Source organism: Neopsephotus bourkii, unplaced genomic scaffold, assembly GCF_033783945.1.
Source record: "Neopsephotus bourkii isolate Nb327-2 ecotype Australia unplaced genomic scaffold, CSIRO-AGI_Nbou_v1 NB_1831, whole genome shotgun sequence".
NCBI classification, from domain to species: Eukaryota; Metazoa; Chordata; class Aves; order Psittaciformes; family Psittacidae; genus Neopsephotus; species Neopsephotus bourkii.
In genome coordinates, this window is record NW_026902304.1 from 930682 (window position 1) to 942760 (window position 12079).

General features: G+C 40.3%; 1 protein-coding gene across 2 annotated transcripts in view; it reads right to left on the bottom strand.

Moving 5' to 3' along the window:
• Window positions 1-12079, bottom strand: part of NTRK2 (neurotrophic receptor tyrosine kinase 2) — a 211545-nt gene that overhangs the window by 45860 nt on the left and 153606 nt on the right. For both annotated transcript variants that reach the window (XM_061343932.1, XM_061343931.1), the window contains 2 exons: window positions 10404-10576; window positions 6620-6854 (listed from right to left, as the gene is read on the bottom strand). In XM_061343932.1, the coding sequence (XP_061199916.1) occupies window positions 6620-6854; window positions 10404-10576 (408 nt within the window). The remainder of the gene's footprint in view (window positions 1-6619; window positions 6855-10403; window positions 10577-12079) is intronic.

The following is a 12079-nucleotide window of genomic DNA, read 5'->3' on the forward strand; positions in this document are numbered from 1 at the left end:
AATAGACAGACACTTGTTCCAGCACTGTAAACATTTGTTTCGTTATGCTTGCCCAGCTAGTTACAGCCCAAATAATAATAAACCAGCCTTTTCTTTTTTTAGCTCCTTGCTGTCATGCATTAATTCCCTTTGCAAATAGGCATTCAGTACTGGAAATAGCTTAAGCAAGATCACTCTCTGTTGATTATTTTACTAGCACTACCTTTTAGCAAATGAAAATCACCAGAAAAGTGTATTAGTGCAGTTGCCAGAAATACAGCACTCTCCACTTTTAGGCTCACACATGAAGGAAGGGCTATGCCTAGCAGGCAAGTTGCTATGCCATTCCAGTACTCTAATACCAATGTTATTTCACTGTGTTCAAACTGCTACTCTGACTTTGTTAAGCAACAATGAAGATCAAAGTTGGGACTGTTGGCTGAGGACTATAATACTCCCAAGTGTAGCAATGGTTTCTCAAACAGTATTGTGACCTTTTTATGCAGCAAGAAGATCTCAAAGCTGGGTATTTTTAAAATTGGCCTCAAATAGTGAATTGTGTAATCCTCAGGTTTTTTGGAAGTCTTCCTGGGAGGCTAAGAAGTGTAATAACTTCTCACATCTTAACTCAAAGTGCATGGGAATTCTATGTTTTAGAAAGATATTTTTTTCCACTTAGCAGTAACATTAAAGAAGTGATCAAGAAACAAAACATTAAGAAACAAAGCCACAAAAAATCTAGGAAACTTCCCTGCAAATCTTTCTCGCCCCCTCAGTTGTTTACTTTTTGGAACCATAATTCTATTTCTTCAGCTCTTTACTCACCACCAAACTAGACGAGATCTGAATTCTAATTAAAAAATAAAAAAATAAGAAAAAAAGAATGCAGCCCCCAAAGAAGCTAAAAATAAGAGAAACAGTGGTTTTTAACCACTAGAGGTACAAAATGTGCCAGTATGAACTGCAAAATAATTCACTTAGGGATTGAAACCAAAAACTTCAAGAAAAAAGGCATGTTCTTCATTTGCAAGTAGTAGAAGATGAGAGTAGCCCAGGGCACTGTTGGACAATACAGTGACTGTGTGCCAGTGACAGGCTGTACGAGTCTAGGATGTACCATGCAGCATGTTTTACTAGAGGCTGAGAGGTACTTCTGATACAGCAGTGGGCAAAATGTCATTGGGAAAACACTGCTCACAGTCCTACTGATGTCTGTACCAGAAAGACACTGAAACCGCTGTCTCAAAGTCCTGGGAGAAGGCTACCATGAGGAGAAAAGAAATGAAGACGCTCTCCTTCTGACAACGTGCCTTTTAACCCTCCAAAACAGTTGGAAGGGGACAGGAGTACTTTCTCTAAATACACCTGAGAGGTAGAACCTGGGAAGGGAGGATAATAATGTGATCAGGTAGGTGTACGTTGGACAGTGAGTTAACTCAGGTTGCAGATAAAATTTGCAGCCATTAGGATTGGAAGTTTATGAAGCAGCCTTCCAGGGCAGAGCTCTGACAGCAGCATCCTACTTGTTTTCAACACCCACTCTGATGAAAGGGGCTCTGTGGTAGGAGTGATCCAGGAGTTAGGAATTCAGGCACACTATCCAATTTGGTGGTATACCTGAGAGACATCTGAGAAGAAGCCTGTCAACATTTTGCAGGCTGCTCTATATTAATTTATCTAACTAAAGTCTCTCTTCAGAACTTGCATCGGTCATCTGTGTTTTTGTTTCCTCTCTTGCTCTGGTCAGCTTCGGTTTCCACACTGCTTTGAGGTGCTGAGGACAGGTGACAGGGCCAAAGGTGCTCTGAGGGGCATCACCAAATGCCAGTAATGCCACAGACTGGCTCAATCACTCAAACCATTATAAAGTTTGCCAGCTCAGAGGTAATTCACACCAAGATGGACCAATGGGGACTTTGACCACCTCCTGTTGTGTGTCAGGTGTGACCAACTTCCTAAGATCTGTCAGGAATTTTTGTCAAACATGATTTCGCTTTAGAGGCTAAGGACACTGTTGATACCCTGGACATCTCTTTTTTCCTGGCAGACTGGAATTCTTACGGGGTTTGGTGCCTTACATAGAAGGTGCTAAAGTATAAAGAGAGTTGGGGGTTTCCATGTAGATTGAGGAGGTCCGAGGTTCTTGTAGTTCCTCCCACTCTTAGCCTACTGTGTGGCATTCTGTAAGGACTGGGCTTAGTAACCTGTGTTGCTTCTTCCAATCCTACATGTTATCCTTTATTTTAATAGCAAAACATAGTACAAAATGTACATGGCAAAAAATTTTATAAAGAAGCTGTGTCACTGTCACCCATGCTAGAAGTGAAGGAAAGTGATTTGTGACATGAATCTGTCTGTTTGTGGTGAGTTCAGCCTAAAGGAAGATGGAAACCTGACCAACAGTCCTAGTCTTCTGACAGCTTCTTGCACGGTTTGTACAAGCGGAGGAAAGGAGTCCTTATTCTCTCTACTGTTCCTCATACTGTTGCATAAAGGCAAGTAAGTTATACAATAGCTAAAAAGGGATTACACAACAGAGCTCCATAAATCTAAATCAGAAACAGAGTCTCTATCCTGCACTGGATAAATATGAAGGGTGAAATTCTGGTCCTAATGAAGTTAATGGCAAAGCTCTAGCTTACTCCAGTGAGACCAGAGTTTCATCCAAAATCTTGGCCCAAGTCTGTGGCTGGCTGACCAGGCTGGATATTTAAAGCAGATCCCTGTAAAGTTTTTGAAGTACTTGGATAAGATAACCTTCCTTTTTTTTTTTTTGGGGGGGGGGGGGGGGAGTGGGGGGGGTTGTTTGTTTCCTTTTCTCCTCTTAAGCTTTTTGCTTGCGGTAAAGATACGCAGAAAAGTATGTTAAGTCTATTCACTAAGCAACTCCTTGCGAACCTGAACTGGAACCCTAAAAAGGGATTAATATACTATCTCTGAGTGCAAGAATAAATGTTAGCAAAGCACTGGTTCCCCTGCTTCAGTGTCAATACTTTAATCCATTAAAAGCTGCTGCTGAGTCACACTACTTGAGCATGAGAGGGAAAGATGGGAAACCCTGACCTGTGTGGGTTGGGATTACAAACAGCACAAAACAGACATCAACAAAACAAATAAAAGCCCTTAATGAACCTGAGACCTAAGCTCTGCAAGTAAATAACTTTGTGAAATGAGCCACTGTGTTATAAGAACTGCAGCCCTGCTGAAGCTGTTTGGCACACAGACCAAACTAATTACTCAACAGTTGTTTTACTTTCGCCTTGGGTGGACAGAAGTGCTGGGTAAGAAAAGCCATGCAGATTCTTCTTGTCTCTATGCTTATCTAGTCCAACTAGTGAAAATTATTGCTGTTACACTGAATACAAGAAGTACAACAGGGCTCCCCCACCCACAAATTCCTGCCTGATTAAAAAGAAAGGAAAAAAAACCCGGAGGAGTAGAAGGAAAGTTTGTGCAATCAGGGCCACACAACACATGTATTCCCAGCCCAGGGGTTATTTCTCTCCCCCTCCTCCCTAAGGCATCACTTAAAAGCTGAGCTGATTCAATGCAAAATGTCATTATAATCTAACAGTGAACAAGTACTGGGGATCATTGTTATATTACAGAAGCTAGCTATAAATAATCATATTGGGCAAATCTAACATCCTGATAGGGTGGTAGGATCCCAAAAAGCTGATTCCAGTGTATTAAGAAACGCAAATGCTGAACAATTTCTTGCAGAGATTTTTTGGAACTGTGTGCTGGAAATCTTTCCAAGAAGCATCAGATAAAGCTGTCAAGGCTGGAGAAGAATTGCTTCTATGTATGTGATTAAGCCTGAGCAGTTAAAAAGACTTAGCCTGTGATAAACAATTAGATATGGTAGGTCAGTGCCATCCCAGTGTCATTGTTGACAGTTTCATTACTTAGGCCTGCCATGAATATAATTCTCCAGGCAACTGCCTGGAAAGTCATCATAGCCTTGACTCTTCCATGACCAGCTTCTGACCAGCCCACATACGGCCCATGCAAGGCAGGCCAAAACCTCACAGGCTCAGCTGTTAACTTCCAACTTTTATCACTGTGAAATACAGTATCACAGTAGGCTGTGGCCCTGTCCCTTCTCTGCACTGGCTAGAAGCCAGCCTGAACATAAGGGGCCAGAGAAATGGTCCTTCATCTTTTTCTTACTTTGCAGAGTAAGTGACTACCCATCTTTATACCTATCCATCATGCTGCAAGCTTACACCATCATTTTGGACGGCCCCATGTTACTTCACATGTTCATTCACCCCCTCTTACTCTTGTCAACCTCTTTCTACCTTCGTTCATACTTGTCTTTTGCTGACACCTCTCTGAAATTACCTTTCCTGCCTTATTTGTTCCCACATTTCCCTTTTCGTACTACTTCCTCTTCTCCTGTGTTACACCCACAGATACTACCACGGCCTCAAAAAAAAAAAAAAAAAGAGAGAATTTTTTTTTTGGAAGGGAAGAAGAGAGCGATTCTGTGCAAGAAGCAGTGAGAAATGCAGTGCACCCTTTGAATTGAGTCCTTTGAGAGGTACCCAAGACTAGCCAGGTTATGCAAAATTTTCTCTGGTGAACCCCCGCTTTCTCCAGGTTATGGATCTTATTCTAGATTTGTGCTTCACTGGGTAGAAGCTTTGCTTCTGTGCTTATGTGTTAAGACTCAGTGATTAAACCCAGAGGTACATGAGCAGGTAAGATGATGCCAAAGTCATTATACTGTGATATGCCTGTGTCATGCCTTTGTCACCCCCAGGAAGACCATATGATTACTTAGCTTCATCCTGTTTTGCAGGTAGCTTTTCCTCCAGCAGGGAGTTACTAATATTTGCCAAAAATAAGCAGAGCATTTATTGTTCAAAAATGTTGCTACTGACTGCAAGACCTTTGCAAACACTGTTATGCACAGACATTCATTCTTTAGTGTAATGACAAACATGATAAACAAATCCATCCTCAATGAAATACAGAAAAGAGACACATCACCTGTCCCAGCAAGTATTGCTCATATTTCGGCTGCAAAATCAAGAAACCCTGGCCATTGATGCTCACTGGTGTCCTTGCAAACACAAACAGAGGTAGGCAGTGATTACTATTCTGTGCATTTTTCCAAGTTCTGAAGTGCAGTCTTGCTTGTTTTACATTGACCAAATAACTTGAAGTGCCAAGTTTCCAAATAACAAAATGTCAGAGGAACCTGGGTCATATGCTTACTAAATACTAGGTTTGCCTTTTGAAAGAAAAGACAAAGAACAGCAGAAACAGTTACTTCTCAGCTGTTAAGTGAAATAACATTCAAAAATAACTCTTGTATACATCTTATTCTGCCTTGTCCAGCCTCAGCTGGACAATCTCTCTCCAGGCATCTTACTAGTACTGACACCAAAGTGACACTCTCCTTTATGCACACAGCAGCCCAAACTGGGGGCTAAGGAAGAGGCCTTCATTTTAGCAATAAGGAATTCACTGGCAACAGGTCACATGAGAGGCAGATACAGAAAATGTTCAGAAAGATGCCAAGTGTAAGACAAGATCTCACAGGATAAACTCTGGGATGTATAAACACTTCAGCCACAGATTACCTTCTGCAAGTCATGAACACCTGATAGCTTCAGTTCCAATTATGAAATTATAAATGTAGCAGCAAACAGCAAATGCTTTCAACTACATGACTTGCCGCATCATACAAAGATGACACCAACAACAATAACTAATGCACACATTCCTGCCATCTTAGTGATCCTAGAAGCCCTTTTCAAACTTCATAGACCATTTTAGGGCAACCAAGCTCAGGAAAAATGACCTGAGGCAGAATGAAGAAGTTCAATGGTCTACTTGTACCCACAACAAAACAATTCTGCAACCATAAGTGTAATAAGGACCAAGGACTTGGCTTAAGGCAAGAGAAACTTACTGAAAGCCTTTCAGGTGCTGACTATATAGTAACTTCTCACCAAGTCTCTTACTGATTAAAATAACTGGTCCAGTGCTGCTGTCCAGTACTTACACCTCTAGTAAACTGAAACATAAAATATCTGAATGTTAGAATCATAGAATAGTTAGGGTTGGAAAGGACCTTAAGATCATCAAGTTCCAACCCCCCTGCCATGGGCAGGGACACCTCACTCTAAACCATATTACCCAAGACCTCGTCCAACCTGGCCTTGAACACTTCCAGGGATGGAGCATTCACAACCTCCCTGGGCAACCTATTCCAGTGCCTCATCATTTCCATTTGTCTTAGCAATATATAAGAACATATTTTAATAAATCCCAAGTATTGGGCCAAATTTCATTGCCCACTCTTCCTTTTTTATCTGCTGCTGCTGTGACTTCACTAAAGCTAAGCAAACATGCAAAAGTTTCTATCCAGAGAAAAAGACCTTCCTGCGATTTATCATTAGGATGTAAAGCCAACATATACACACAACAAGACATGCCAATCTTACTCTGGTTAGTTTCTTGACATTTATCAAAACTTTGTAACTCATAATGACATTCTCCATATACCAGGGTGTAAATTACCCAACAGGCAGATGGTGAGGTGTAATAGCATAATCATTAATATGAATGGGGTAAGATGACTGAACAACGTCTAGGTTGCTATCCATTACAGCAGTTCACTTACCCTATAGTAGTCCGTGCTGTACACATCTCTAGACATCCCAAAATCCCCAATCTTCACCAGCAGGTTCTCACCAACCAGACAATTGCGGGTAGCAAGATCCCGATGCACAAAGTGCTGTGACGCCAAGTAAACCATACCAGCTGCGATTTGCTGGGCAATGTGAAGCATCTGGGACTGGGTCAGCTCAGCAGGACGGTTGCCTTCTGCCATCAGTACTGCATCTGGTCCATGTGCCCTGCACCAAAATGCAAACTGATTAAGTGATAGGCCACTTGTAAGCTGGAGAAGTAAGCACATTAGTGAGCCTAAACCCACACAACTGACTCGCTCAAATCTAACAACTAAAAGGGCTATGAATTCATTGGTGAAACAGGGGAAAACTTATATCCTGTCTTTTTTCATTTACTGTTTTCCTTTGCTGTGTGAATGACAAGTGGTGTGAAGAGCATTACACAACAGGTGATATATTACAGACACAAGGCACAGGCTCACAATACTTTGCCCAAAAATACCAGTTTAACTGGTTCCATTTCAGTAATCTTTTCTATAGACAGACTAGCAAAATATAGCCGTTTGGTAACTGAGGAAAACCTTTGAAAGGCAATGAAGTGGCATGTACAGCATCACTTTTCCTGTGACTAGCATTCCTCGATTTCTCAAGGGAGAGAGGCCACTGACCCTTCCGTCTTTTCTTAAGGAAGAAAGTCAGCCTCCTTCTGAGACACTATCTAAGAAACAAGGGCAGCAATTTTAGATTGATGCTTCTAATACCCTTCCTATCTAAATGCCCAGCAGGAAACCATTTTTGCTTATTTTATCACCAAGTCCTGGCTGAGGTGGCAATTCTTTACAATGGGAAGAGGACACAGAACACACACTACTTGGAACAACTAAACAGCTTCGGAAATTCAAGCTTTTCAAGATCTAGCAAGTCTTTAAGATGCAATTATCAATTGATTAATAAGGAAGTTCTATACAATCCAGCAGAAGGAGAGATGTTTTGCACTTGGAAAGCCCAGCAATGTACTGGAACACGTGCTTCACCCATCCTAACTAGGTTAGCTTTGATATGCATGTGTAACATCCTAAGATCCTGAAGATACAGATACAAATATTCCCACATACAACATTTTTTTAGTTAGCATTATTAGCTAAAACTCATCCAATTCTTGAAGTCATCGGCAATCATACCTTTGATACAGTTTAGAATAGTCTGAATATTCTTTTCCATCCATTCCATTATTCTGCACCTTCAGGAGCCTTTTTTATTCCATTCATGAAGACTAGTCCTTCTAAGAGACCACTTCTCCTCTTCCCTCCTTAACTTTTTTTTTTTAATAGAACTTATTTTTATTTTTTTCTTAGAAGTTCTTCCTTCCTACAGTGAGGAGTTTCAGAGAATCACCTTTCTAATCAGTAGAGCTGAGGCCTTGATTTGTCCCTAGGGGAAGGGCACAGGAGCTGGGGAAGGAGTTGCAAATTAATCAAAACCTGTGAGACCAAATCTGACATTGCGTATTAGAAATATGATATTAAAATTGCCCCAAGGGAAGAACCTCATGATCAAAATTACAGATGCGAGAAAGAAATGAAGGAGGGTGTGTAGCGTTGCTGGGACTGCATCTGGTACCAGACAAAGAAGCTCTGCTACAGGGTACATACAGGCAGCTATTCGACTGAAACAGGTTGTGGGGAATAAACAGGAGGGTATGAAATCTCCAGCCAAGACTCACAGGCAAATTCCTATTGAAAAGCACTGTGCCTTTTCATTGCCTGAATTTTTTAATGACTGCTTTTGCACATAAAGATCTGAGTCACCAAATTAGAGAACTCTTCAACTTTCTCTAGCTTCCTTGAGGACATGGTCTGTATCTAATGAAACTTTTGGATTATTCTTAAGATTCCACCCACTTCACTTGTCCTCTTGGTGCTGGCTGTAAATAACGTGCTCCTCAGTGTCTGCAGACAACAAGGAACATTGACAGAAATTTCTTTGTATCCGTATCAGCCTCCACGAGTCCAAAAAAGCACAGTACAAGCAAGACTTTGAAGCTTTAGTCCTAGATCTCAAGCAGCCTTTAGCTGCATGCAGGCAGCAAGGTTCATTTGGGTTAAATTTTGGATTCATTTTTCCCCAGCAGCCTTTGATGGCGCTGCAGGGTAAGAAATACAGGCTCTTACAGCCTTGTAGAAGGCCCTTTGATTCGGAGCGCAAGCTGCAGCAAATGCAGGAGGAATGACAAATTGGAGCTTCAGTTTAACAGCATGTCCTGTCACAATCATTTTACGTTCTAAAGACAAGGGCTGATTAATAATAAAAAAAAAAAAAAAGAGAAGACCTAAGGTAGGAAATATATTGTCTGCTAAACTATCTTTCTGTACAATAATTCAAAATAAGACTTATGAGGTAAGAAAGTCCAAACAAAAAGAATCAGAGAGTAAGTATTACAAAATCAGAAATTATTTCTTATCAGCTGCAAATCTGGCTTCTTTTAATGGAAATTCAGTGCGCTGAAGAACTACGGCGCTGGCATCTTAGAAGACTGCAGTTCTCTTCTGATCCACAGCAGAGGTCCAAGCAGGCAAATGTAAATGCCCTAACATGGCTCTGGCAATATATCCTCTGCCAAAGAGATAAGCAATCTGGGAAAAGTAGTAGCATTTGCCCTGCATCCCCAGTTCAGGCCCTGGTCTCCCTGCCAAACCTGGCAGCCCTGCCAATAGGGGAGGACGCTAGCCGGTGTCATTTGCTTTGGTGTGGCTATTTGTTAAGCAGACATTAGAAAGACAGCAAACTCATTTCACATAGGTGATCAAAAATGCATAAATGGTGACACTAGCAGTCACTAGCTGTTTCAATCAGTTATTAAATCTGAACCTGTTTAAAGGGACATCAGTTCTGATTGTTTTAGGGCTTCGTCAGAGGTACCTTTCCAAAATAGTGGTACCCCTAGTTATCTTCAGCAGGAGAAATCTCAGTACACTGAAAGGCCTTTGTGATATCTTTTGATGAAAACAGCAGAGAAGACCCTGAAAGAACAGTCCCCTGTGCAAATGTTTTTTTTTACATAGGAGCAAAAGCTGTTTATTAACTGCTTGTTTTTATGTCCATGAGTGCAGGCTAGTGGAAATGGGGCATACACAGAGCCACTGTTTATAACTTCCTGGTTCCCAAGTTACCTAATATTGTGAACCTTAGATATCATCTATTTATTTATGACTGCTTTGCTACAAAATTTCAATTTCTAATACACATTCCTGAACAGCTTTCTGAAATAAAGTCCTAACCCTGACCCCAAGATGCAGCATTTTCCATTGCACTGAAGTTTCCACAGCTCAGCTTTTCTGCTTCAGATTAATGGAAGTCTTTCCAAAATACTGAGATGAGGGAAGAGAAAAGGGGTTAGATTTCAAAAGCTTTTAGATGCCTACACATAGCGATAGGTGTTGAGTGGGATCTTTCCAAGTGCTACCAGAAAGCCTGCAAGAAAATGATTCCTACTGTAAGATTTATAAGCAAACATTTCAGAATACACAAAATATATTTAAAACAATATTTCTTTGATTCCTATTTTTTTGCTGCAAAGCATAAGTCTTGACTTCATGGTACTTTCAAATAGCCAATGAACAATGAGCCCCACACCCCAATACACAAGATGAGAGTTTCATAGATTGTTGCTGGCATTTTCCAGTGGTGGAGGTTAATTAGACATTAAATACCAATAACACTTACCTTCTCTACCCAGTTCTAACTCAGCAGCAAAGTATGTGTTCATGCATTTACCTGAGAAATTTGTTAAGATCTCCATGCTTCATATACTCAAAGACCATGATGAGTGGATCACCCTCGACACAAACACCATAGAACTTGACAATATGCTCATGTTGCAGGTTAGTTAGCAGCTCTGCCTCGCGGTGGAAGTCCTTGCGGGCATTGTCGCTGGCATCCTTCAGTGTCTGTCAGAAAAGATGAAATTTAAGGAAGGTGATATATTTGCAGTAGGTAGCGAACATGAGGGATGGTGCTGTAAGGGTAAGATAAGGACTATACTACTGCATGAAGAATGGAAAAAGTACTTAATAACTCTTTTAGAAATGCAGATGTGATCTTTAAATGTAATAAAAATTATGGCAGTACCCTTTTAATTCTTCTGCCACATATTATCCCAAACAAGAATTTTCCTTATGAGAGGATGAGGAATAATCATGGTCTTACTGTGCCAAGTGTTTTCCAAGCACAGAACAAATAAACTGATCCTATAAAAAAATATATTATTAAACAGCTGGTTCACATCCTTTAGCATTTAACTCAGGCAAACCCTAGCATCTTTTTGATATTTACCTTTCTTGTAAGTAATTTAAAATAAAACTCTCATTGCTTGAAATACTTAGCGGGAACATAGATACATTATGTATTACTAATGTTGCTGTTGCTGATGTTTGCCCCTGTGGTGTGCTATACACAAAGTAGGTTTATAAAACAGTATGTCCCTGGACAAGGACTTACAACTTGAGACTTCAGCCAGAAACTCCTTTGAAATTCAGTAAATCTAGTCACATGCCTAAGACTGTGCATATGCATGAGTAACTGAAGGATCAATCCTAAATTAATAGACAGAGAGGACCTACATGCAGGTCGTAGTTCTGGTGGGTGAATTTTTCTCATACCCTTTTATTTATACAGCTCTAAACTCTTGTATATTTTCATTTTGAAGGAAATATATCAACACTGGATTATACAGGAGGCTTAAAAGTTGTATAATGAAATAATGCTAATATAACTGCCATGCATAGACAGTTTCAGATCTCTTCTTAAGAGCTGTACTTGCTGAGCAAGAGAACACTTTCATGCACAAAAAACCAAAGCAAAACAAAAGTTCTGACACCAGTTATATGAGGAATAATTATAATTGTCAGTAAATCACTGCTAGGCTCTACCTTCAAAAGGCTATGTGGTTATACTATGTTAATTCAAACAATATTTTTAAAACACTTAGAGAAAGATATCAGGTTACTAATGTTCACAATTTAGTATTCACAGAAACTGATGCCTGCACCCTGTACCTCTGGATTTAGCTACACCTATACTTAATACAAAGAGAAAACACAAAAGTAGTGGTATTGTTTTTCCTAAACATGCTTTTTCCTGACCATCTAGTCACTTTATTTTCCACCATGAATCATATACAGAGTATGAGAGCAAGCTTATTCATCATAACAGACACAGAATACACTGATACTGTGCAATCATTCTGCCAACATACTCAGATTTTGGCTGCACTAGTCATGGTTTGTTCAAGCTCTTTCTTTAACTGGGACACTGTCCACTTTTCTAGTGTTGTATTTTTGCATGTGTGAAGAAGGGACTAAAAGATGACTGATTGAAAAAACACTTCACCTGTGAAACCGAAACCACAGGTCTTGAAAAATGAACAACTGCCATAAAAAGGTTCAGATGGG